The 27,813-nt window shown below is 36.7% G+C and overlaps 1 protein-coding gene across 2 annotated transcripts in view; it reads right to left on the bottom strand.

Moving 5' to 3' along the window:
* Positions 1-5,634: 5,634 nt before the first annotated feature.
* The window catches only part of FZD6 (frizzled class receptor 6), a 30,058-nt gene continuing 7,879 nt past the window's right edge, over positions 5,635-27,813 (bottom strand). For both annotated transcript variants that reach the window (XM_058564756.1, XM_058564757.1), the window contains exons 3-7: positions 15,749-15,945; positions 12,764-13,781; positions 9,919-10,067; positions 8,032-8,460; positions 5,635-7,008 (exon numbers count right to left, since the gene is read on the bottom strand). In XM_058564756.1, coding sequence (XP_058420739.1) covers positions 6,840-7,008; positions 8,032-8,460; positions 9,919-10,067; positions 12,764-13,781; positions 15,749-15,945 — 1,962 coding nt within the window. In that variant the 3' untranslated portion in view covers positions 5,635-6,839. The remainder of the gene's footprint in view (positions 7,009-8,031; positions 8,461-9,918; positions 10,068-12,763; positions 13,782-15,748; positions 15,946-27,813) is intronic.

Below are 27,813 nucleotides of genomic sequence, written 5' to 3'. Positions count from 1 at the left end.
TACCATGCAATATATTAATAGACTCTCCTTATAAAAATTTAAACATTATAGATCAGGCTAAAGTGTGCTTTGATCAGCACCTGCAATGCTGATCCCCTCCACAGAGATAACCCATATTACCACATTTTCCAGAGTCTTCTCCTATCCATTTACATACAAAAATATGTGACTATAGAAAACATATAGCATTATTCTGTGGGGTGGGGGTTGTTTACATACATGCTATCATTATGCACTTACATACATATATACATAACAACAGAAAACATATAGTACCATTCTGTGGGGTGGGGGTTGTTTCCATACATGGTATTATCGTGTAAGTGTAGTTTTGCAACTTGCTTTTTTGTGCGTTACAATATCTTGGAAGGCTTCCATGTCAGTGCATTTAGGTTTCATTTTTTTTAACTGCTAATTCTTTAGATATTCTTACCTCTTACATGTGTGGACTCGGTCTCCTCCATCACTCTGAACACTTGTTGAGTGGAGAGAACAGATTTTTATGTTGTTCTTGGTCTCTTCAGGGGTGTCCAGGGTAGCCAGACTCTGCCTTGCCTCTGAAGTCCCCGAGGCACCCTCCTCCCTGTTTTGGATGTGTTGTGCGCCCCTTTCCTGGTCTTTCTTTCATAAAGAAAGTCTTTGGACCTCTCAGTGTTTGCTGGGCAAGCCTGGAAAACCCTTCCCAGAGTCTGAGGACCAGTGACAAAGAGGCAGTGATGGCTGTCAGTTGAAGAAACACAGTCCTCTGTTTTGTTTTACTGAACTTTTTATTTGCCCACAGCCTGCCAACAAGGTCAGTTCTAGAAACACAGCGTGCCATTCTCCTTCACTGGGAGTCTGCACTACTAGGGGTGGCAGTTAAGAGGTTGAAAATGCCAGCAAGGGTTTTGCCAGTGGTCAACTTTATTTATGGGCTCTGGAGGTTTCTTTTTATGAAAGTGTTCATGGAGACCACTGGACTGGCCATTAGGAAGGACTAAAATCACCAGGGGAGCTCCTACTTTGCTGGTGAATTTTTCCAGATAAAGTCTGGAGTCTATATGTTCAGATTTATATATTTCCTGACAGTGAAACGAATTAGATCCTAGAACAGGCGCCTAAGGAAATAAACCCACAAACTAGGCAGTTTTAACTTTAGTTAGCACTTTGAAAAATAAGATGGAGAAGATATTTTATTTTCTTTTGCATTTAGGAAAAACTTTTCCTTAATCTCTGTTGATTTTGTGCCTCTTTTCTCAACATATTCTAAATGTAATGATATGTACTAGTGTATTTATAAACATAAGTATTAAAGGTAGGGTTTAATAGACTCTTTCCACTTAGGTATGCTAAAACCCAGTATAAGTGAAACCAAGTGAGTAGGAAATATTTAAACTGTGTTGTGTGTAAATGAAGATGACCTACCCCATGTGTTTGCAAAATGATTTATTTGAAGACCTTTCTCTAAGATGTTTCTATCAAAACTTAGGTACATTTGCCCTCTCTCACCCTCTCCTTTTGTAGCGGAAAATGAGAAAACCTCTTCTTAAAAGTTTTTTCTGATTTTCCCTTTTTTCCATCTAGGGATGGAAAATAAAAACTTCAGATTTGGCTGCTAAAATTTATTCCTTTTAGTAACTATTTTTTCATTTATTTTCATTTCTAGTTAGTATTTACCACTTCCAGGCCTCCTTTCTTTATCACACTTCTTGTCACCTTGCTCCTTTTTGTTTCCACTTCTCCAGCTATGTCCATGACAACTTTACTATGCCACTTTCCACTACTGTTGAGCTCCAGGTCCCAATGTCTTTGGATAATTTTGGATTCACCTTTTAACCTTTTCTTCTCTTTTCTCTTTGTTGACACACTGCCATTATGAGTTAATGAAAGTTTGATTCTTCTGCACATGACAGATCACAGTGGCCACTGTTAAAATCTTCAGCATCTGGAATTTCAGTCTTTGACTTGTGCTGTGGGCATAAGTGAGGTATTAAAGATTATGCTTTCCATGCAGAAAAGTAACAGCAGGGCTTCTTGTGGTTATTAAAAATTATATCTTTCATTTCCTGAGAGTACCATTGCCTGCCTGGGCAATGTTAAAACTTTCCAGCAGTAGTAACTGGAAACGCCCACCAATGGCACATTTCTGAGAAGTAAGGAAGCATTAAAACTGTGATTTTGATGATGGGTGGCAATTACAAGCTGTTTTCGGTCTAGTTTTCGGACAAAAGTCTAGAGAAGATTCCTTCGGTACCATGAATAGCACAGCAGTGATGGATCCCAATGGATATACTGAATCTTTTTGAAAGATAGCATTCCACAAAGTTCTGTTGAGGATCTGTGGCCGACTTTCAAAGTGAAATGCTGCCTTATCATATCTTTACTGCTGTTGAGTTTAGCTGCACATTACTCATGCCAACCTTGTTATCGTAAATGTAAATATATTATGTAATTTAAGTCAATTTTCTCGGTTAAAAAATGCTATGTAATTCTTATAAAAATTAATACCACCAACTCTGAAATAGCAGGCTCTTTTTGCATCAAAGACTCTGGTCCCATGAAAAAGAAAAACTGCTGTTTTCTTTTGAGTTAAATGACTGTTTTGTAGTTTGCTATTAAAAGTGAATACTTTTAAAATCCAAGCTTGCTGATTACAAATATTATGCCCGTGGTTGAGAAATCACTTAGAACATAGGTGGATCTAGATGCGTATGTTTATTCTAAATAAATCACTAACAAATCAAATCCAGCAGTATAATAAATGATACATTGTGATCAATTAGGGTTATTCAAATAATGAAAGGATGGCATTATATTAGGAAATGTATTGACTACCTCACATTTGTAGGTTGAAACGTTGCTGGCAGATTGCTCACTAAGCTTGTTTCTTCTCCCGCCGAGGCACACATCTAGACTACATTTCCCAGCCTCCCTTGCAGTTAGGTATGGGTCTATGCCTGAGTTCTGGCAAACGAAATGTAGCTGGAAATTATGTGTGCCACTTCCCACTCCGACTCATAACGTTTTTCGTGTGCAATCGTATACTCTCGCTTCTTCTGCCTGCCGGCTGGGTGCAGAAAAATCTGCAGAAGAATCTGAAGCCCTAACAGCAGAGTCACAAGATGGCAGAGTCACAAGTGGTGGGTCCATGAATAATCACTTGGAAGGCTACCTCAAAAACATTTGCACCTAACTGTCACATGAATGATAACAGTTTCTTAAGCTATTAAGATTTTGAGGATTGTTTGTTACAGCAGTTAGCCTACCTTGACTAATCCTGATAGCAAATAGCCATTTGATAAAACACCTACTGCTAATTTTTAAAAAATTGTCAAATGGAATAGGATTCTTTATTAACTTGTTAAAAAATATCTCTCATATCAAATGCCAACATTGTTCTTAATGATGAAGTAGTATAGGCATTTTCATTAAAATAAACAAGACAAAGATGTCTGCTGCTACCACTGTTAATGATTACTGGTTCCAAATTCTAGCTAATAGATGAGAAATGAAATTACCATTGTTTGAGATGAAAAGATCACCCACCAGGAAAAATCAACTACAAAATTATTTGAGCGATTAAGGACTATAATAAAGTCATCTCTTACAAAATAAATGTTAAAAATTAAAGTTTTCTATATGGCCTTTAAAAAAGTCAATTATATATCTTTGAACATACGTAAAAGAATCATAAAACAAAAAGATGCTATTTAAAAAGAACAGAGATAAAAATGCTCTGTGAAATCAAAAAATGATAGCCAAAATAAAAATTCAATAGAAATTTAGAAGTTTGAGAAATTTTCTTACAAAGAGAACAAAAATTCAAAGAGATGGACAAAAGGAGAGGAAAAATGAGAAAGTTAGACGATCCATCCAGGATGTCCAATATCTAATTAAAAGAAATTTCAATGAAAAAGAGCAAGCAGAGGGGAGGAAATTATCACACACATAATTAAAGAAATTTTCACTGAACTGAATGACTAAAGCCCATGCTTTATTCAGATTTCCTTAGTTTTTATCTAATGTGCTTTTTCTTTTCTAGGATACCATATTACATTTAGTCATCATGTCTCCTTGGGCTCCCCTTGGCTCTAACAGTTTGTTTTTGATGATCTTGATAGTTTTGAGGAGTACCCGTCAGGTCTTTTGTAAAACGTCCGTCTGTCAGGATTTGTCTGATGTTTTTCTCATGACTAGACTGAGATTATGGATTTGGGGGAGGAAGGTCACAGTGGTCAAGCGCCATCTTCATCACATCATATGAAGGGTACATACTCTCAATATGACTTATTACTGTTGCTGCTGACCTCCATCACCTGGCTGAGGTAGTGTCTGTCAAGTTTCTCCATTGTAAAAGTCACTCTTCCCCAGCCCCTTGCTCTACTGTATTCTTTGGAAGGAAGTCACTATGTGCTGCTCAGACTTAAGGAGTAGATAGTTATACTGCACCTCAAGGGTGGAGTATCTACATAAATCACTTGGATAAACACCTAGGAGCATGATTGTTGGATCATATGGTAAGACCACGTTTAGCTGTGTAAGAAACGGCCCAACTATTTTCCAAGGTGGCGGTTACCATTTTGCATTTCCATCAGCAATGAAGGAGAGTTCCCGTTGTTTCGCATCCTCACCAGAAATTTGTATTGTCACTTTTTTGGATTTTAACCATTCTAATAGGTGTGTAGTGGTATCTCGTTGTTTTCCTTGCTGATCTTTTTAAGTGACAATTCTATGCCTGGTAATTCAGGAGTACGTCTGGATCTTTCTCTCATGTGATGTTTATGCCAATTCTTGTTCATGCATTGTCTTTTTGCATGCCTGATTATGTTTGATTATATGATAAACATTGTATTTTAAAAAGTATTTGTAGAGTATGTAGAATGACACTTACTTCCTCCAGAGAAGATTTTCATTTGCTTCCGCCTGGTGCCTGAGGGTACTACTAATCCAGAGCTTATTCTAATTCTGGGGTCAGAGGTTTTTCTAGTCCACCCAGGTAACTTGAAGCAGGGTTGCTTTCCTTACGGTTCACCCTTACTCCTAAGATACACTCCTTTGAGGTCACAATTCTGAGTGTAGTGTGGTGTGCAGCACCCCCTTCCCCTTGTCCTCCAGACTTTGTTAATGGCACTGTTCAACCTCTCAGCCACCTTTTCCAAATCATCAAATGCTCCCCGGATAAAAGCAGCTCCAAATGTTGGGCTTGTTGGCAGTGTGAATTTTTCTTCTCCCAGATCATAGCCTGGCAATTTCTCACTATCTTTTCAGGTTTTTTTTTAGTGTCTTGAGGATGATATTGTTTTATTTCCCACTGTCAGGAGTGAAAGCAGGGTCCTGGGTTCCCTTTGCTTCACCCCACACCCCAGGTCTCCCACTGGCTTTAGCAGTTATGGTAAATATGGCTGTCTAATTTATTCTTTGCAAAGAAATTGTGACAAATTAAAAAGAGAGAGTCCTGACTGTCTTCTTCTTCTCCATTTAAAAAGAAGCTTCTGACTTATTAGTCATGGAGCCACTGATCTGAAAAATTACACCGCTTCTGGGCCGGGAGCACTATATACAACCACAGAATACTCTCAAATCTCTTATATAGAGAAAATTTTATTACTGAAAAGATCACATAAAACAAAGTTTCGTATACAAAGTTTCGTATACAAAGTTAACAAATGTGGAAAAGTTAATATTTACAACATTTTCCATACAGTACATGATAATTTTCTTTTTATGCTTTAACAGAATGCTAAATACAGAAAAAAACCAAAAGCATCAGAAAACCTTGTTCAAGGAATAATACTTAATTGGAAACAAATTAAGAAAATTCTAACATTTTAAAGTATGTTATACAAAACACATTTCATTTGGTTTATCAGGACTACATTTTTTCCCACTTGATTGGCACTAATATTGCTAACACACCTTTGAATGTTGAACAAAATCCTATTTAGCTGCAGAAATGAATTCTACACAATGTTTGGAAAAGATACTACACAAACACAAAGCGTTTGTAGAATTATAATGTTAAAAAACAAGTTAAAACAAAAGTACAAGCAACTGTAAATGGTCATAATAATGCTCTTGGGTGGCCATGAAACATTAAAAAACAAGATCAATTGCACTTGGCTTAATTTATGAAAGAGTAACATTTCATCTACTAACTCTTCAGGATCAGCGAGCAGCATGAGACGACCAACAGTGGACACTCTTGCAGTACGCACCTTAGTTGCATAATAGATCTCTGAAATTCCTAAAATAATGAGACCTTATAAAATGCACACATTGAAGATGATAAGGTAGAGTAAGTGTTTTTAGTTGAATTCCCATTATAACACCTTTTGGTGTGTCAACTATTTTTTATACTATAAAAGAATACTATTTCTCAATTTTCTTAGAAATTCAGTGTAAAAGCTACCAAAGTAGTGCTAAAATATCAGAATAAGATAATAAAAATATTTGAATAGATCTTCCAGGATTTCTAAAAAAAGTTCAAATACATATAAATTTATTTTCAAATACATAAAAAAGATAAAAGGATAAGTTTTAAATACTTCAGCAAAGAAAAATCTTAATTTTATATCATAAAAGTGAAATAGCATAGTACATCTTAAAATACTTTTAACAAGAGTAGAATCTTCATAAATAAAAAAGGAAGATTCCTCTAACTTTCTCCTCCCACACAATTTAAAAAATATTATTAACCTGAACGTTTCTGTTTTTCAGGTATATTGTTCTTTCCAGTGTAACAGCAGGCAATGTAGCTTTAAGTGCAAAAGAAGAAGAAAACAGTGATTCTTACAAGACAGTGTATTGGTCACCTCCAGTGGAACACAAAGCCGCTTCAAAGAAATGGGATAACCTGGTTTTCAAGTATCTGAGCGACTGGCAGCGCCCTGCTCTTTTCCAACTCCTGACACCGCGTGAGCGAGCAGCGATGCGGCGCCTTTCAGGCTGCTTGGCTCTGAAGGGCTGGGGACCTGCAAGTTGTTGCTCTGCGCCGGGCCAGTTTCGGTAGCATCACGTTTTGGAGTTATCCTAGGTAGAAGAAGAAAAGCTGACACAGATACATACCAAAGCACAGATGCCAAATGTCCTTGTAACTGCTATCCACTTCTCATGACTTTTACTCGCAACCAATGTCCACCTTTATCAGAGGATAATTAACTAAAACTCTTTATGTATACTCTCATACCTCAAAATGCAAATAATTTACAAATAACTTATTTCAAATACAATTTTTGCTAACTTTGGAAACTTTGTCAAGCACCACCCATGCATGGACTGAGGACAATGTCTCACGGTGAACACAATTAATAAGACAGGATTTCTGCCCTCGGTTTAAGAAATATTTTATTGATTTCCCACCATAGATCAGACACTGTATAAGAGGATGGGAACACAAAGATGAGTAAGACCTCAGCTCTGCCTTTCTGGAGTTTACAAATCTGGTGGAGGATAAAAGCACGTATCTAATTACAATCCAGGTACGCAAAAGCTGTTAGAGAAACAGAGAGAGGGTGCATTTGGCCTAGTTTGGGAGGGTGAGGTAAGACAACCTTGAGACCTTAAAGTAGTCAGTGGTCAGCATTCTGGTTAATTTGATGTTTACCTATGTTTGGAGCAACTATGACCATCTGGAAAATTCATTAAAGGTAATGCTAATATCCTTTCATGTTCAGAAAATAAAAACATTTTATAATCATCTTTGTATAAACTAACAAATACCTTTTAGACAGTACCATAATGCAGTACCAATTAAAACTCAGCCTGTATTCCAGATGAATCTTAAACACTTACCTAAATATACACATAACTCTTAACAATTACCACAGAAATGAACGTCACTGTTCTACGTGAACAACATACGTGAAAGTTCTTCTCAAAGCTAAGAATTAAACTAGAAAATGGCATATTTATAGGCTGAACCCAAACTTTCTTGGATTAAGGGTATAGACGTCATCTCACAGAATGCTTTCTTTCCAGATGTTACGTTTTAATAAAAATGTATAACGCAGTATTCAAAATAGTCATGATTCAGAGAACAAAATCAAAGCTCACCTTCCTTCACTCCGCGCACTTTCAGATACACTGCTCTTATCGGTCACGCGGCCTGCCCGGCCTTTCCTGTCGGCCTGCTCCCCACAGAGTTTGGAGCTGGATGCTGCTGGGGAGGCAGGTTCCCCATAGTCCTGTTCTCTTGATTTAGGGGTGCTCGCTCCGTCTGCTCTCACCTCTCTCACTGATGTTTCTGGCGAGGTTTGGATTTCTGTCAAAGTGTCCTGTCCTAAGTAATCATGGTTAGTAATTGCTACTGCAGAGGTGCCGTGATTTGCTGTAGCTCCTGTGTTGGTTCCCATGGATTTGGAAATGACCTTCAGCTTATGTGAACTTGGTTTGTAGTGCTTCTTCTTGTGTTTAACTTTAGAATTGTGCTTTAAGAAGAACTCACATGACTCCTGTAGAACTCTTCGACTTTCACTGATTGGACTGTAAGAAAATCCAAGGAGAAGATTTACTTGATAAATCTTAAGCGTTATAGTAGAAGCCACAAAGCATATCACATATCTTGTGCCAGAAATCCTTATTCATTAAAGTTAGAAATTCTATATGATTTATATTATTTATAAAATCTGAGATTATAAATACTATGAGATGTAAGTAGATTGACACGAAGTGAAATCTTTTGTGCATACGCTGTTAGTTGCTTTGTCAGCATAAATAGTAGACTGCTAAGAAATTAAATAGGTGAAGGCCGGCCCCGTGGCTTAGCGGTTAAGTGCGTGCGCTCCGCTACTGGCGGCCCAGGTTCGGATCCCAGGCGCGCACCGACACACCGCTTCTCCGGCCATGCTGAGGCCACGTCCCACATACAGCAACTAGAAGGCTGTGCAACTATGACATACAACTATCTACTGGGGCTTTGGGGGAGAAAATTAAATAAATAAAAAAAATTAAAACAAACAAAAAAAGAAATTACATAGGCGAAATCAAAGGATAAGGGAGGATAAGGAAACTTAAGCCAACATAAAGTAGGGACTATCTGTATGAGTATCATATATAAATATATCCAATGTAAAAGTAAACCAGAAGAGAAAAGACATAGAATATAATTAGTGGTCTTTGTTAAATTTAATTGCTTGCCTTCTAACACTAAAGTTAGCATTAAAGTTATACTGAAGTTAGTGTGCGTACATAAATATGGGATAGACATACAATAATAGTGCAAAAAAATTAAAGTCTGGTTAAGCACAATTCTTCAGACTTTAAAAACTTATTTTGAACTACAGTTCTGAAACTTTTACCACAAAAAAATCATTAATCAAACCAATGGGAAGCAGTTTAAAAAACTCTATAGTACATTGTTGATAGTACATAGTATACAACATACATAAATAACTAAAATGAACTATTTACTCATAAATGTAAATCAACTATATTGTTACAGAATATTCCGTAAGTTTGAATTTTTACCATCGTAGGCAAGGCAAATAGGCAAGGAAATTTTAAGTCAGTACTATATGTAATAAAATTTAAAGGTAGTAAATAATGATCATAACATGTCACATTTAAATCATACTTTATAGATTTCCTTACATGCATTTGAGTCCATTTAATCTTTTATCATTGATAAAAAAGGATAAAATTATTGAAAATGCTATGCCCAAAATAATGAATCCAATGAAAGCAGTACTAATATTGGATATATTATAAGCTATGGAAAGCAAATGCACATTTTACAAATCTTTCATTCATATTTCAGTAGAATAGTATATGTCAAAGACTATAACAATGCCAAAATAAAGCATATCTCTCTACGAAAAAGATTTCCAAACTTGAAACAACAGTTCATATAATAAAACACTCGTACAATGATGATTTGAAGAGGTCCTTGTTATTTGATCTATTTATTTTAAAACAATGTCATATAATTCAATAGGTTCTTACTCTTTCTTGCGATTTCGTTTAAAAAACCCAGCCCATTCTGTGCATGTCTTTTTGCTTCCAACCCAGAAGACAGCAGAGATGCCAACAATTAATGTCATCAGATATTTTATCATAAATAAAGCCAATTCTGGTCGAGTTTCTGTTTTTGCCTATTAAAAAAAAACAGTGAATAACAAAAATTTCAGTGATACATTTAAAGTGGAGAAAAGTCTATATGGTAAATATAAAATGAACAAAAAATATAAATCTTCAGTCTGTTTTATTATAAAATGTTTGATATAATATAATGAATAATGCTTTAAGTGTAATACCTTCTTTACCAAAGTTCTGAACAAAGAACTTGTATCTGTGTATCAAAATATATAGGTAGAAAGGGAAAACCAAATAAATTTAGGAAGCATATCCTAAATCTTGGCTAGATTTCCCGACACCTTTTTTTCCTATAAGTACAGCAGCCTCTTATAACTGCCAAATTATTTGCCTCTAAATATTTATCTATTTTCCTTCACTTTAATCCACCATAAAAAACACATTTAAACTCATTATAACAACATACTATTTTAGAGACTTTATGTATTGTTGATGTTTATGTTATAAAAACATGGTCGGTTAGAGCAAAATAAACATCAGTAAACTGTGGAAATTTCACGAAAATTCATACTTTTCTTTCAAGCATAAACTTTCAAACATTATTTTTTAAATGTTGCACAAGTATCAAAATACTACACAGTCTGTATTATAGCTTGATTTTTGCACTTACTAATATTTCTTGGAGACTATTCTATATCAGCACAAACAGAGGTCTTCATTTATTTTTGAAGGCTGTAGCATTGTGTGCATGAATATAACTTATTCAACGACTCCTATTAATGGATATTTAGGTTATTTCCAACCTATTGCCATTGCAAATAATGTTGCAGTGACTATCTTTGTGTGTGTAATCTCTCACATTTGTGAGCAGATCTGTCGACACATTTCCAGAAGGGCAGGATCAAAGAGTATGTGCAGGTGATACTGTCAGACTGCTTTCCACAGAAGGCTGAACTGACTGAACAGCAGAGTCTGAGAATGCATATTTTGCCAGTTTCACCAACATAGTGGTTATAAAACCTTTAGATGTTTGCCATGTTGTAAGTAGGAATATAATTTTATTGTAATTTTAATTTGCATTTCTTTATAACTTTTTTCACATATGTAAGAATAGCTTTTTGATTTTTCTTTCTGTGATCCCTCTTCATATTCTCTTCTCATTTTCATATCAGATTGTCAGGTTTTTCTCTTATTGATCTACAGGAATTCTTTAGAAATTAAGAAAATTAGCTCTTCAACTATGATGTGATGTGTGAATAAATTCTCCCAGTTCGTCTTCTGAGTTTGATTATGGTGGGTTTTTTTGCCATGCAGAATCTTTAAAAAATTTTTTTTACTTAGTCAAATTTAGCAATCTTTTTTTTTTATAGTTCATGAATTTTATTTCAGACTTACAAAGTCCTTGTCCACTTTAAGATTTGAATTTTCTCATTTTATCTTTTAATACTTTATAGTTTCTTTCTTTACATGAAACATAATTTTTAAAAATCATAGATCTTAAACTTTTTTAGTAGTATGTAATAGTTGTTTGCCAAAAATACTGAGGTATATATGAGACACTAATATAGCAGGATCACTTAAAGACACAGCTCCCTTATTAAGTATATAGTAAAAACAGACTGTGGATAACAGACTATGGACAATATGTAAGGCAAGTAAAACTATTATCCCCACATATCAGTATATAAAATAGGTTCCACTATGTTATAATGCAGTAACTTTCTAGAGTATAAATTATTATGTAAAATAATTCAGCCCACACATTGCTTGATTTGATATACTATGGTGACAGCACTCACAATCAATATAATTAATTAACGCCATATATAAACATTCAAGAAAAATGTATAAACTCTACTAAAAAACAAAATTTCTATTAAAAAAACCTCAACTAAAACCCTTTAAGAAATTTTCTCTTTTCAGAAATTTACTTTTTTAATCTTAAAAGCACCACCTTTATACTAATCATAAACATCAGAAACATATGAAACTTTTTTTTTGCTGAGGAAGAGTCACCTTGTGCTAACATCTGTTGCCAATCTCCCTTTATTTTCACTTGAGGAAGATCAGCCCTGAGCTAACATCTGTGCCAGTGTTCCTCTACTTTGTATGTGGGATGCCACCACAGCATGGCTGGTGAGTGATACAGGCCGGTGCCCAGGATCCAAACCCACAAACCTGGGCCATCGAAGCGGAGCACATGGAACTTGAACCACTTGGCCAAAGGGCTGGCTCTGAAACATATTTTGTTTTAATTGTGCTTTTTTCAGTTAAGAAATGACAGGATGGTTTAGGCAAAAATCAAGTTCTGTTTTTATAAGCATATAATATATGCAAAAAATGATAAGATAATATGATCAAATTAAATATGCTCAAATAAGGTTTTTCCCTACTAGCACTGAATAATTTAAAACAACTCCCAATTCACTAGAAGTTACTTCTCTTTTTCTCCCTATGACAAGATCTGTTCTTCTGACTGTGTTCTTTATTACTATTAATCTGCCTTTGCAACCCAATTTATTTTTTAAAAGAATAGCCAGAGGAAGCACTTTACTATTGTAACTGAAGCTAAAACTTGAGGAAAGAACTTTTAAGACACTCCAGTTTCAGCAATGATGGGGAATCATTCCTTATGTCTATTGGATTTTCTCACCTCAAATCTAATTTTATGGTCATGACTAATTCAAGTATATTTCCAGGGAACATTTTCTATGTTAAAATTAAATAGTGAAACAATACAAATGATAGCTTTTACCTGATAAGGACATGGGATATGGTACTGACGACAATGGTCAGAGACCCAAGTTATCTCCCAGGTAATCCTGTTCACTTGCTCATACACATAACAGCCAAGAAGCGTCACCAATGGCACAAGGTACAGGCCACTGAAGACTCCAATTCGAATCATAAATTTCTTTAGTTTCTCTTGGTTCCGGCCATCATGTTGTATAACTTGTCGAACGTGATTTAAGGAAATAATGCCAGCTAAAAGAAGAGACAGTCCAACAAACACACAAAGGCACAGTGGCAAAAGGACAAAGTAGCGAGAAGCATCCAGGTCATAAAGGCCGACAAAGCAAACTCCACTAATGTTGTCTCCTTCCACTTTGTTCATAGCAAGAAGCATAACAGTCAGAAAACCTGGTATTCCCCATGCAACAGCATGAAACCACACTGCTTTTTGTTCAATGGCTTCACAACTCCATTTTCTTCCTGCAGCTAAGAACCAAGTAATGGTAAGAATCACCCACCACACAGTGCCAGCCATTGTGAAGAAATACAAAAACATAAACAAAACGGTGCAAGCCTTATTTTGAGAGCCTAGAACAACTGTGTCACCAAGTTCTAGCTTCTCATCTGCCTTATTGCAGGCTGTGCTATTGCCTAGCAAGAATCCAATAAAGTACATAAGAGATACAATGCTGTAACAGACAGAGTAGTATATAATTGGTCTTTCTGGGTATCTGAATCTTTTAACATCAATTAAAAAAGTAAGGAATGTGAACAGGGTTGCACAAAGACAAAATATTGAAACTATTCCAATAAAACTTTTTGCAAACTCTAGCTCATCACTTTTAAAATACATGTTGGGGCATGGAGGTGCACACTGGTCAATTCCCAGAAACTTATATCCTTGTCCCCCAGAAGTCTTAAGATGCCTTGGACACCAAAATCCAATGTCTCTTTGGACTTGCTCTGTTTTCTTCTGAGGATCAAGAAACTCTGTGTGTGGATCAAAAGTTACAGGAACAGTCTCATCACAGTATTGTAATCTGTAAAGATTATAAAAATTAAATATAGGAAGTCAACATTTTTAATGAGTCACTTTTAATGCTACGCTTTCCAACTATAAAATATTGCCTTATGCATTCATAACTCATGGGAAGACATACAAACCTAAATAGATTACAGGTTAGAGTTGAGTAGAAAGTTTTGAAGTTGACTAAAAACTTGTGGTTGTTAATGAGGTCTCGACATACCAAAATATATATTAAATACAAGGCAAGTGAATATGAAAATTCCTGTACTTGGAAAACAATTAATCAATTAATAATTTTAAAATAATTTCTGCTTTCAAGACTAAATATTTAAGAAAGAATTTATCTTGATTGGTACTCTCCAGACAAAAAAGTGCTGGCTTGTCTGTTTATAGCCTACGAAATACAAGTCATGGGGAAATTAATTTTTATTTTCTAATGCCCACGAGCCAAGTAGATCAACAACGTGAGTAAGGTGATGACAACTAAAATGACTGAAATGAGATCCTTTCCTGGCCTGACAGGGTCGAGTTCAAGTGATCTCTAAGTTCTTAGAGAAGGGCAAGAAGATCACCAAGGGCAGGCTGAGGACCAGGTTAACTCACATCACCATTTTATTTCAGTTTGGCTGTTTGTCTCCCTGGTTTATGGGCAGACCTGAGTGCCACACAGACATATTTCTGTTTTGTACAGAATTTTACCACTAGTTGAGTTTATACCTACAGGTATTATTTTGGAGGATTTTGTATGGTTTAAAAATTAGTGGAGGTTTTTAATGAGAAGGCATTATAAATATGTTTTAGATAAGAACAGAAAATAATAAAGTGTATGCCCATAAAAAGAACACTCATGTATCTGCCAGCTTTTTCAACTTAATATTATGTCAGTTTTGCTTTATATCTTTTTAAATAAAGCAATATAATGTTACAGATACAGTTGAGACCCCTTTCTGGTCCTATTCTCTTTTCTCTCTCCCCAGAAATATTCATTACCACAAGTTCAGTTTTTATTTTCCTCATGCATTTTTAAATATTTTTACTATGTTATTTTCGAACTATAATGTTACATAGTATTGTTTCACAGGTTTTTAACTTTACGTAAATGACATCATGCTATATATATCATACTGTAATTTTCTTTTTTTACTTAACACTATAGTTTTTCAATTTATCTATATTGACAGATGTGGGTCAACTACATTCATTTTATCAATTGTATGGTAATATTCTAGTGTGTAAGTACATCACAATTTACTAATCATTCTTACAATGGACTTTTAGACTTTTTCCCATTTTTAAAAAATTAGGAATAATGCTACAATCAATATTCTTGTGCATGATTCCTTGTTTGTGTAAAAGTTTATATAGAAGGGGATTTCCCATACTACATATTACTCAATTGTTCTTGAAAATGATTATGCATCTACCAGAAGTGTATAGTTCCACAAAGGTTCTATAGTTTCTTCAAGCTACCGATAAAGAAAGAAAAAAGTAGACATATCCTCAGATATATTACATGAGGTCTCAAATATTCCAAATTACAAGCCCCCAACCACTAGAGAATAGGAGACAAAAGTAATTAATCAAGTTAAAAGGTTAAAAAGTTAAAAGGTCAGTGAATTGATAATAAGACTCATTCCCCCGCCCCGCACCCCCCCGCCCTCCGGGTTTAGGTCAAAAACACACCATTACATGTTCTCTCCTTTGTTGTACGTAGCACAGTCATAATTTTGCCTTTATTTGTATAACTATTTGATTACTCTCCGTTCCTCCCAGACCATTTGTAAGTTCCCTGAGAACAAGAATCAAGTCTGTTTTGCTCACCATTGTGTCCACAGCACTTACCACCACAGCACCTAGCATATAGTAAGTGTGCAATAAACATCTGTGACTTAAACAATGAAAGCCTATCACTAACATTCTGGAAAACTAACACCAATATTAAAATATCATTAGTACCCTTCAGTAGAAAACATAATTTACCTGTCACATTCAAGTTCCTCAGGCCATTGGATCCCAAAAGTGTCAATTAGTTTTTTGCAATCAGAATATACTTTCTCACAAAATTTACGACATGGTGGAACCACATGAATTTGCTCTGTGCAGGTTGGTACAAAAGCTTTGCAAAGGAAAGTTTCAACATTTGGTGAACATTCCAGATTTGCAAGAGGAAGAAAAAGCTATTAAGAAAAACAGCAAGGTTAGAAAACATTTTAATAACAAATGACTGAAATTAATTCATTTACTGTTTAAAGTATACACTTTTTCACTTATGCTCCAAAAGAATCTTTAAGTATCACTCTCAATACAATCAAATTTTGATTACATAATCTTGTTTAGTCTGTTAGACTTTGGAACCTTCATACACAATGAAATATTATTATTTTATTCAATTATACATTTTTTAAGAAGACACTAAATCAAAAGAAATCAAAAGCATTAGTTGATTGCTAGGTGAAATAAACTATACAAATATTCAATTTATAAGCATATGCTGAAATATCTTAACACTGTACAAAGAATTCAGGAGAATAAAGGAATATTTAGGGCAGAGGGATCAGCATGAAAAAGGCATAAGGATCTCGAGAACATAGTGATTTCAGAGCAAGAAGTTCAATGTGACTAGAATACAAGGTCAAAAGGGTGAAGTCAAGGGCAGAGTAGAGAGAGATGAGCCTGGAGAGGTACGCTGGACCTGATCATGGAGAGCACAAATGACATGCTAAGTTGCTTGGATTTTAAAATAAAGGAATGGGATACTATTGGCAAGTTTTAATCAGGAAATCTCTCTAGAGTCTGACAGCTGAGCCTGAATCCTAGTTCCACACCTACTGGCTGGTGTAACTTTGGCAAGTTACTTAACTTCTCTGTGTCTTGGTTTCTTCACCTGTAAAACGGCCATAATAATAGTACCTGTCTCATAAGACTGTTGTGAATACTAAGTTAACAAATGTAAAGCACTTAGAACAGTGTCTGGCATACAGTAAGCACTCTATAATTGTCAGTTCCTGTGATGATTACACTTGAGAGTGTACAGATAGGTTCTAGATAAACATGGTAGATTGATCACATATGTTTTATCTCCTTGTTTCCTCACTAAAATGACAATTTTAAAAAAAGGTATTAATCCATTAGTAAGTGAATAGCAGACTCCATTAGCGTATTTGAGCTTTCCAAAGAACAAAAACAAAACAAAACAACTAAAAAAGCCCCAAACTTGGAGAGACAGAAAGCTATTAGAGGAGTGCTAAGTGACTTACTGGGACATGGGGTGGATTACAAAGTAGGAGTGGAGGGATTCAGATGAGAATTTGATTTGCCCTAAAGAATCTGAGAGTCTCAGTTCTTCCAGGTACCAAAAGTTGGTACCTTTAGCAAAAAAGGCTAAAATTGGAGTAACGTTTACAAGTCAGTTCCTCTCTCTGTCACCACCCCTCCCCCGCCCCTATAGGCAGCCAGATGACCACTGCACCCCACCAGGGTTGTTTCCAGGAGAAAAGGAGCTAGAGATGTTCTACACTTGGGATATCAGGCACAGAGCAGGGCAGGAATACAGTGCAGAGTGACAAGAGGGAGAATGAATAACAGTCTAGTATGGAAACGTGAAGCCCTCACCTTCCTTTTCCTGCTTCCTTCCCCAGAAGCTCAGCAGACAGGTAAATACCCACCAACTCCTCAAAAACTCAACAGTCTTGGAGAAAAGACCTTTACATACTGACAATGAAAAAGCTAGTCGACCTCAAGCTCACCTTATTATGAAGCCCACCAGGAACGAGCCCCATTCACGCACATGGAGCTTTTCAGTGTCGAATACTATATTTGTGTGACTGTCCTACACAAATATAAATGAGCAACCAAGGATCATCAGGCATTTGAAGAAAGCCTCATAAAAGAGACCAAAACAAACAAGCATATAAAAGGAAATTTGGAGGCAACAGAGATTATGCAGGGAACAGAAGAAAACAAAACAAAATAAATCACAAAACAAACAAAAATTTTAATATCTTAAATGAGAAGCTATTGTATCCATTAAACAAGAATAGGATGCTATGGAAAATTAAAATAATATGACAGCTGAAATTAAAAAAAAAACCTCTATAGAAGGATTAGAAGATAAAGCTGAGGGAAGAGAGGGACAATCAGAGAGAAATTCCTCTCAATCAGAGGATCAGTCCAAGTGTCCAAACCTGACTAAAAGAGTTCCAGAAAGAAATGACAGGGAAAATGGAGGTTGAAAAGGCTGGCATCATACTTTGCAGTTTTACTACTAAAACATTTCTGGGCTAAAACTTCAGTCAATTAACTCTCTTTTACAGAATCTCTCTCACATTCTGCTCTCTTTTCAAACCCCCAATTCCACGCCCCACCCTCCCAGTTCACGATTTTGTTCCTAGTTCACTGAGAAAAGAGAACCAGAAGATACTTTCCTTATCCTCTGACCAAATGTACCAACCTACCTATAGCTTATTCACATTCTCTGCCTTCATCACTTCAGTGGACGAATAGCTTGAACTCCTAATCAACCAAGTCCTCCATTTGTACACTGGATCCCTCTCCAGTTGACTAGTCAAGGACTTTGCTCCTGCAATTGTCTCCTGTTCTTCCAATTAATTTCCCCCCTATGCTACAGTGATTTCCTCATCATACAAACTTACTCTATTACCTCTCACCATAAAAAAAAAGAACAGTATCTTTCCTTAACTCTTTCTCCATCCCCATCCAGCCATTCTTCCATTTTTCTGTTCTCTTTTATAGAAAAACTCCTCAAAATAGTTGTATTTACTCACTTTCTTCAATTCTGCTCTTCCCATTCCTTCCTGAGCCCACTCTCCAATCAGGTTTTGTCCCCATACTCCAGTGAAACTGCTTGTCAGAGTCATCAATAAACTCTACATTGTCAAATCCAATGATTAATTCTGAGTCTTCATCCTACTCAACCCTTAACAATACGTGACACAGTGGATCCTGTCCTCCTCCTGAGACACTTTTTTTAGTTGGCTTCTAGAATATGAATTCTCCTGGATTTCTACCTATCTCACTGGCTGTTCCTTTTCTGATCCTCTTCCATTTTCCAATTCTAAATACTGAAGTGCTCCAGAGTTCAATCCTCAGACCTCTACCCATCTATACTCACGCATCAGGGGAAACTCATCCAGAACCAGAATGTTAAACACCAACTATACATGAAGGATTCTCAAATTTATCTCTGGCCTCCATCTCTCCTATGAACCCTAGACTCGGATGACCATCTGCCTCCTGGACAACTTCTCTGGGCTCGAATTCAACACGTCCAAAACACAACTAAGTCCCACTGCACCCTATCTCCCAAACACTCCTTCAGTCTTCCCCATCTCAGTAAGGTGGTGCCACCATTCACCAACTTGCTCAGGCCAAGAATCTAAAGACTGATTCTTTACTCCTCTCTTTCTCTCACCCCTAAACAATCCATCAGCAAATTCCGTTGGCTCTCTTTTGAAAATATATTTCAAATCTGACCATTTATCACTATTACTAAGCTACTACATCTAAGCCACTGCATCTTTCACCTAGACTATTGAAATAGCCTACCAAGAGGTCTCACTACTTACCACTCTTGATAATTTTACAGTTAATTTCCATACCAATCCATACTCCCACCAAGGTGATTCTTTAAAATATGTTTGTTCAAAAGACTCCAATAAAATAAATTCCGAAGTCCTTACCAAGGCCTTAAATTTCCTGGCCCCTGGCTACGTCTCCAATTTCATTTCCTACCACTCTTTCTCTTATTCACTCCACTGCCACCAAACTGGCCTTTTGCTCCTCGTCATCGCTTGCATATTTCTGCTTCAGAATCTTTGTATTGCTGTTCCCTTCACCTAGAACACTCTTCCTCCAGATAGTCACATGGCTTGTGTTCTCATTCATTTGGGTCTCTGCTCAACCACCACTTCAGAGAGGCATTCCCTGCCTACCCTACTGAAAAAATTATCCTGTCATTCTCTGTTCCATTATTCTGTTTTGTATTTCTTTTTAGTCCTTATCACTATCTGATATTTCATTATATACTAGGTTATTTCTTAATTCCTGCCTTCATCACTAGAATGTAAATTTCAATGAGAGGAAGGGATTTTGTCTATTTTGTTCACTGCTATATCCCCAGTGCCTAGAACAGTGTGTGTGTTTGTGTGTGTGTGTGTGTGTGTGTGTGTGCGCGCGCAGTGATTTCTCTACAAATATTTATTGAGTAAATGAATGAATATCCAGAGCAATGAATGAACAATGACAAGGCATGTTGATAAAAAATTTCAGAGCATCAAGATAAAGAGAAGGTCATAAATGTTTCCAGATAGAAAAAAACAAGTCACACGTAAAGGAATTAAATTCTGAATATTTGATAATATCAGATTCTAGAAGACAAGGAAGAAATAACTCAAATTCTGAAGGAATACTGCTGTTGACCTAGAGTTCTATACCCAACCAAACATTCAAGTGAAGATAATATAATGACCTTTGTGGCCTCATAAAGAATCAAAAATTTTAACTTTCAAGTATTTCTTTTTAGGAAGCAACTAGATGTACTATTCCTGAAACAAACTGAAGAAACATATGAATAAAGCAGGAAAGAAAATTATATGGGACTCAGGAATTAGTTGATCCAATACTGGAGAATGGCAAAAGGAAGCCTCAGTGTGACAGCTATGTATCTGGTCCAGAAAGCAATCACGGCATATTGATAGGAGGACAGACAGTGAAGAAGGAAAGTCTCCAAGGGGACAGGAGTGGGGGATTTGAACTGACAGATTACATGATATTTTGAGCATCTGGGAAAATTGCTGCTAGGTGTCTGACAAGTCTGTTGGGACATGTGAAAAAAATTAGCCATAGGTACATAGAAAACAAAGCAAATGGGGGAAAAGTCAATTACTGTATTAACTATGGAGGGTAAGATGTTAAAGAAATTAATGCAATCAAAGTATACTACCTGACTCAGCAGTATACAATACTTAATATTCCTAGTAATGCTAGCACTGACTACTGATTTAAACAAAAACTGTGTCAGGAGGTTGGGAGCAGAAGTAAAAGTGGTGGAGTAAGAGAAATGAGTTATCAACTACCATAAGAGGAAAAAAAACAGACACTACCTAAAGTTGTAAACTGATGAATCAATAAATAACAGACAAAGCATATTAGTTAGAGTATGGCCTATGTATCAGAACACCCAAAGGAGTTCAGAGTGGCTTCCTTTGGGGAGGAGGACCGCGGTGGATGTGGAAAAGGGTGAGCAGGGATTGTCGATCTTCTGTTAAAAGCCTTTAATATTGAGGGTTTATTTTTTTCAGGTATAACTGACATACAATAAATTGAACACGTATAAAGTGTACACTTTGATGGGCTTTGGAACTATTACTACAACCAAGATAATAAATATATCCATCACCACCAAAAGTTTCCTCTTGCCCCTTTGTAATCCCTCCCTCCTATCTGCCCTCTAACCACCATCCCCCCAGTAATCTCCCACCTCTGGCAACCACTGATCTGCTTTCTGTCACTAGAGAGTGGTATTTTCTAGAATTTTACTTAAACAGAATCATATAGTATGTACTCTTTTTTGTCTGGCTTCTTTCACTCAGCATCATTATTCCGAGATTCATCCACGTTGTTCTGTGTATCAACAGGGCCTTCTTTTTCATTGCTGAGTAGTATTCCATTGTATGGCTATACTATAGTTTGTTATCCATTCACCTGTTGATGGACAGTTTGAAGTGCCCATGGGACATCTGAGTGTGGATATCTACTAGCAGGCAGTTAAATAGAGCTATGCAGGTGAAAGACTTTATGTTAAAGGTATAGATTTGGAAGTCATCATTATAGAAATGGTAATTGAAATAACTGAATAAAATTACCTAAAGAGAACATGTAGAGTAAGAGAAGATGAAAATTCTGATTCAAGGGGAATGCACTGAACTTATATATTAACATCTCCTTCCTCTCTGAATGCCATTGAAATGAGAAAAAAAGTTTAAAAATAAAAAAACAAAATCTATAGCTACACAAAAAAACAGGGAAAGGTCTCATCAGTGAACTATAAACTTTGAGAAATGTCTGAAAGATAAAAAGAAGGAATGAGGACTTCTAGTTTTATCAGTATGACCAACTAAATATCTCCTGCCACAAAACATTCAGATTCTGGATAAACTGCAACAAATTTACTTTAAAATACATTGCTGAACACTGTATAACATAAAACAGCATAAAATATATAAAGTAAAAAGCAACAAAACTACAAGGAGAAATGAACAATTCCATGATCATAATGAGAAATTTCAATGTATATTTCTTAGTAAATGAAAAGCCAAGCAGACAAAAATATTAATAAGTAAATATGAGATGTGATCACAAACTAAAATTAACAAGTCTGATTTAAAGGGCACATACAGAACCCATACCTAACAATTAGAGGACAATAGCCTTGGAGGACATCAGACTGGTGGAGAGTTCACCCTGTCCTGATGGGGCAAAGTGACTGAGCAAAGACAGGGCCACCAGAGTTGGTATACTGTATCTCCCTTAATTGAATGATGCTGAGACCTGACGCTTTGCCATCTAACAGGAGCTTGTTGGCGAGCAAACGGCAGAGTACTGTTCTCAATTTTCTCTCTCCCAAGGAGGAGAATGCCTAGACTGCGTGAGTATCCTCCTCTGGGACTGAGGTGGAAGAAGGGGAGGCATAGGCAACTGGTAGCATTTACTTCTTTGTTTACTGTCTCAAATAAGCCTAGCTCCTAAAATTTCTGAGTTTCTAGTAATCAGATCCTATGGTGGAAAGAATTAAAACACAGTGTTTAATTCTTTTAACTCAGAAGACATTCTGCAACAGCTATGCCAAATTGATGGTCAGCACAAAACAACTGGATTTATAATCCAGGCAAAATGAAAGGAACACTTATTTTTACTATATTAAAACAATTTTCTTACACAGCAAACATGGCAAGTTACATCCCTTGTTTAATTCTTCTAGAGTACCAACATGGGTCAACCCAATAATGTTGCTATTTATGCAGTCTGCAGAGGATGAATCAGATGCTGAAAACTCAAATACCTTCAGAGTCTAGGTTAAGTAAAGGGGTATAAGACTATAGAGAGAGTAGCTGGGTAGCAGCTGCTACTCAACTCCAGCAGACTTTTATTTGGGAATTTGGGCACAAAATTGTCAGATATATGAATTTTTCACAAGAAAACAGAATCTGGATTTTTACGGGAAATCTCCCAAATTTTAAATTTTGGCACTTTAAACTTTTAAAATACCGTGCAGGACAAACAAAACACGTCTTCAGGTCAGATCCAGTACGGGCCACCAACTTTTAAGTTCTGTTGCAGACTGACAGACTTAAAGAATTTTAGACTTGGAAGGGACGTGAGAGGACTCTTAAGTCTATTATTTTCAAAGTTCAGAGTGTGTGTGTGTGTGTGTGTGTGTGTGTGTGTGTGTATTTTGACAAGGAACACTTTCTTTAAATAAGAGGTTACAAAGAAGCTCGATATATTAAATAAATAAAAGCATAGCTGCTCTGGCTGAAAAGGAAGCCCTCCCTCTGAGATATCTCTCACTGTTCCCTGTCCCTACCAGTGACCTCAAAGCACCTCCAGAGATCACAGTTTGAAAACCACCGGCCTAATCCAAACTCTCAGACAACAAGCAAGAAAACAGAACCCAATTTCTTACTGAAATTGTTATTGAAATCTCCAAATCTAGTCTGAATTAGAATTTAAATGCCTTTATTCCTAATCTAATGATACTTTTACCAATCCAATGGCTACTGATAATAAATCAGAGCTTTGATTTATTCAGCACTTACATAAACTAGGCACTGTGTTTTTTCTTATACCAATTCTTTTTACAACCATCCTATGAGAGAGATGTTCTTAACTCCACCTTGCAGACGAGGAAACTGAGGCTCTAAAAGCACCTTTTATAGAGTCACGTAAGTAGTAAGTGGCAATCAGGATATGAACCTGGGTCCAGATGACTCCAGAGTATGCCCTCTTTAATCCTGACACTATGCTGCCACCCAAATCTCCCTGAAAATCACCTTTCCCAAAACACAAGAGCAAGATGCCAATAAAGATAAAGGAGAAAAAGATACCAAAGGAGGATCGGGAATCTTCTACATGAAACAAAACTCCTTAGTTTGAGAAAATAAATGTTCACAGGACACATAAAGACTATAAAATGTCAAACTATGTTTATCACATTCCAGATGATACATGTACCTCCTTAAGCAGGTAATTCTGGAACAAAAAATTTTAGAACAAATAATAGCACTTTAAATAATGGGTAGTCAGCTTGTTACTGAACTCATCCCAATTGGTTGAAAACATAAACAGAATGAGCATATTTCCCTAATCCTTTGAAGTAAAAATCTTGGTAGGAATCCTTTATGTTCTCCCACAAAATATCTTGGGTATTACTCTCAGAAACCAAACCTTGAGATGGAAAGTCTACTAACTTGACTCACTGTGACATTTCTCATGTCCTTAATCTTATACTTGGAATTCCACCATATTATTAAACTAGTATTTAGCACAGTGAGTGCTATGTAAACCTGTGACCTGAACGGATTCAAACTTCCTAGTCTCTACAGTCTATTCCCTCTCTTCCCTCTTCGTGACACACCTTCAACTCTCTCAGTAACCTAAGTGCCTTCATGGTTCTTGCTCATGAATTTCTCCTTTTAAATTTCATTCTCAAAGGCGGCACAGAAACTCATCCAATAACTAACCACAATATAAAATATCAATAATGCTTTGAGATTCTAGCATCCAATAATAACTAAAATAGTCCTGTTGATTACAGTTTTAACGCTCAGAGAAATAAAAAGTAGGTTCTTTAAGTCCCTGGCAGAAATTGTGTGGCAGTTAGTATTAGCAAGGATGAAGAAAAAGAGAGTAATTAAGAAGGCAACTCATATTTCCATTCTGAAAAATAGCCAAAGCCAAACTATGATAAATAGACAACAAGAACCAAAATACATGGAGTATTTTATATTATCCCTTTGCTGGAAATAATGCCAGCAGTGTAATTCTGGTTCTAGCTCTGCCATTAACTGCTGGTGCCATCTTTGGCAGGTAATTTTCTTTGTGTCTCAGAGCATTCATCAGTAAAATGAGAGTGATGAACTACTGGATGATCTCTAAGGACACTTTATGGCTCAAAAAGTTTATGAAGAGGGTAACAAAGACTTAAGTATCAGAGCTGAACATAAATTTCAAAACAACTATAGGAACAACAATGAAATTTTCTCCTTGGTAGGTAATTCTGTCTTGCACTGAGCTCTGGAGTAACCATTTATCATTTCTCTCTGCCCAGCAGTCTTATTTTGGGGAATCCCAAAGTAGGTGGGATGCTACAGAAGCTTAAGAAGGGATGCAGGGATGCAACCTGAGAACAAAAACACAGGAACACAATCTAAGCTTCGCCATTTGGATGCTGTAGGTATTGTAATTCTTGGGGAGAGGGTTGTACAAAAGAATAGATATAGTTAGATTATTTGAGGCAACTGCAGTGAGATCAATAATGCCCACAGTGCCAAAATAAGTGTCCAGGGACAATGGTTCAAGAAGAGTCCAATGCCATTGGCATCAGTGACAGACTGATCCTGTAGCATGATCTTAGCTGTGTCCTGGTTCCCTTTGTTCCTCCCAAATCCTGAACCTGGTTCTCCAGCCTCCCCATTGATTCGACGAGCTGTCGAATATCCATCCATTTTCTGCTTCAGTTAGTCAAAGTTTATTTTTATTGTTTGAAACCAAGAAGACCAACTGGAACACCAATTATATAAAGAATGGTTTGTAAGTGACCTCAGTGAATGAGAGGAATTCTAGAACTGCTTTTCTGGCCTAACTGGGGCCAAAAGCAGAGAACATTTTGTCAGCAGAGACAGAAACCTGGCAGCCCCATGGCATACAATAGAAAAACAGCTAATTGCATTATCTTTATAATCACTTAGATTCCAAGAACGTCTTAGAATGATGTACCCAGTGAAGGCAAGGCTGAGTGGCTGCTGCCAGAGAAGCAGAAAACAGTATGAAGAGCATAAAGTATTCAAGGATTATGGGCTGAAGTAAGTGCTTCTAGTGGCACTGTCTGGCTTAGGAAGAGAGTGACAAACTGGCATCCCTGAATTCTTGGGTCGACGTGTGGAGTGGAACACAGGATTAAAAGGACTTTAGGCTTAAGAAGTTGAAAACCAAATGCACAGTTTGATCCTGCAGGTTGCCAAATTATATCAGTTATATTTACTTCACTTTCACATAAGAGATATAGTGATATTGTGATAAGGAAGCAGTGGGACCCTGAGATCTGAAGTGGGGATACATGATAAGGTTCAGAGTACTCACATAGTGCTCTGAACCCAAAGTCCTCAAAGTAGACCCTCATCCCTTGTCTGTTGAAGCAGACACTCCTCATCTGAGAGATTTACTTTGTAAGAAGAAAATAAATAGCCTCATACACCATCCCCACCACTCTTCAATGTCTCAACCTATAAGTAGAATTCTACCCCAGGATGCTCCGGGAGGGTCAAGTCAAAAATAAAATCTGAAAAAATGGATTATACATTACTTGTAAGACACTGTTCATTTATATTCGTTTCTGAGGGTACTGGATTAAGGAGGAAAGAAGACAATTTTAGATGGGGCTAAGATATACTGATATGGGTGCACTGATTCTAGATTCAATGTGCTAGCCTCAGAAACCGGGCTTTTGGAGGTCAGATGATAAATAGGCTTTTGACAGGGGCTCAGTGGGACCCCAAACCCAACCCACTGTAATTTCCCAAGCCATGCTTGTATACTTTAAACAGCTGTATTTAGCAATAGCATAATCACCATACTGGCTTCCTGGATAAACATTATTATGGTAGAAGGAACCAAACGAAAACGATTAGAGGTCTCCCTCTGCCATGATAGAAAAATCAAAAGTAATACTGCAGACCAGGGGGCTTTCAGAGATTAGTGACACCATCAAAAAGATATTCAGAGGTAGTACTTCTTAGCACCTGTCCATTTTAACTCTCCAGTACAACTAGATATGTTATTAATAGATTGTCTTAAGCACTCTTAACCAAACGGCTAAGGTGCTTTTCCAGATGTGGTCTCTTTACAGTCTTGTGATCAGTATAGCCTTGGTACCTCATATGCAGCTCTAATTTCTCCAAAAGCAATTTACTTTCCCTCAGCAAGGACAGCAACACATCTTCACCAACTTGCCTTAGAGCAGTGGTTCTCAAAGAGTGGTTCCTGAATCAGCAACAACAGGATCCCCTGGGAACTTGTTAGAAATGTAAATTCTCCATCCCACCTCAGACCTACTGATTCAGGAATTCCGGAGGTGGAGTCAGTGATCTGTGTTTTAACAAGCCTTCAGATGATTATGATGCACACCAAAGTTTGAGAAGCACTACCTTAGAGTAACATCAGCTTTTCGGCTCTGTGCCTCAATTTCATTATCAGAGACTCTAACCATATCACTATTTTACAGGACATCACACTGGCCCATCATATTTAGGACATTAAAGCTGACGAGGCCATAGATATGTGGCAATGAGGAGATCAACCCCACATAAATAAAACGGACTTCCCACCTTGGTTTTGCTAATAGTTCCTGCTAGAGACTGGACACAACTATGGGACATCTAGAGATAATCAACCCAAGATAGCTCTCCTGAACTGGGTGTTATGTATAATTCACTTACTCACGACTCAGGTGTACCCAAAAGCATTCCATCTTCAAGTGGCCTGAGCAGATCTTAAAGACAGGGGAAAGAGGCATAAGCATATTGCTCACACTCTCAGAATGCCTACTTCTGCCATACTACCACCTTTTCCTTGAAACACACCAGCTAGCTCCCCATGCTATAATGACATGATAATGGAAGGAATCTAATACGGGCCTGGGGTTGGTGGCACTGTAAGATCCTAAAGAGACAGTCTAGGTTAGAATTCTAACAGAGAAGAATCAAAAGAAGAAAGATATTTTGATTTTTTAAAAAATATGTAAAGCTAAG

Source organism: Diceros bicornis, chromosome 21 (genome assembly GCF_020826845.1).
Source record: "Diceros bicornis minor isolate mBicDic1 chromosome 21, mDicBic1.mat.cur, whole genome shotgun sequence".
Lineage (NCBI taxonomy): Eukaryota > Metazoa > Chordata > Mammalia > Perissodactyla > Rhinocerotidae > Diceros > Diceros bicornis.
Note: the sequence above shows the minus strand (reverse complement) of the source record. Positions and strands in the feature narration are given on the sequence as shown.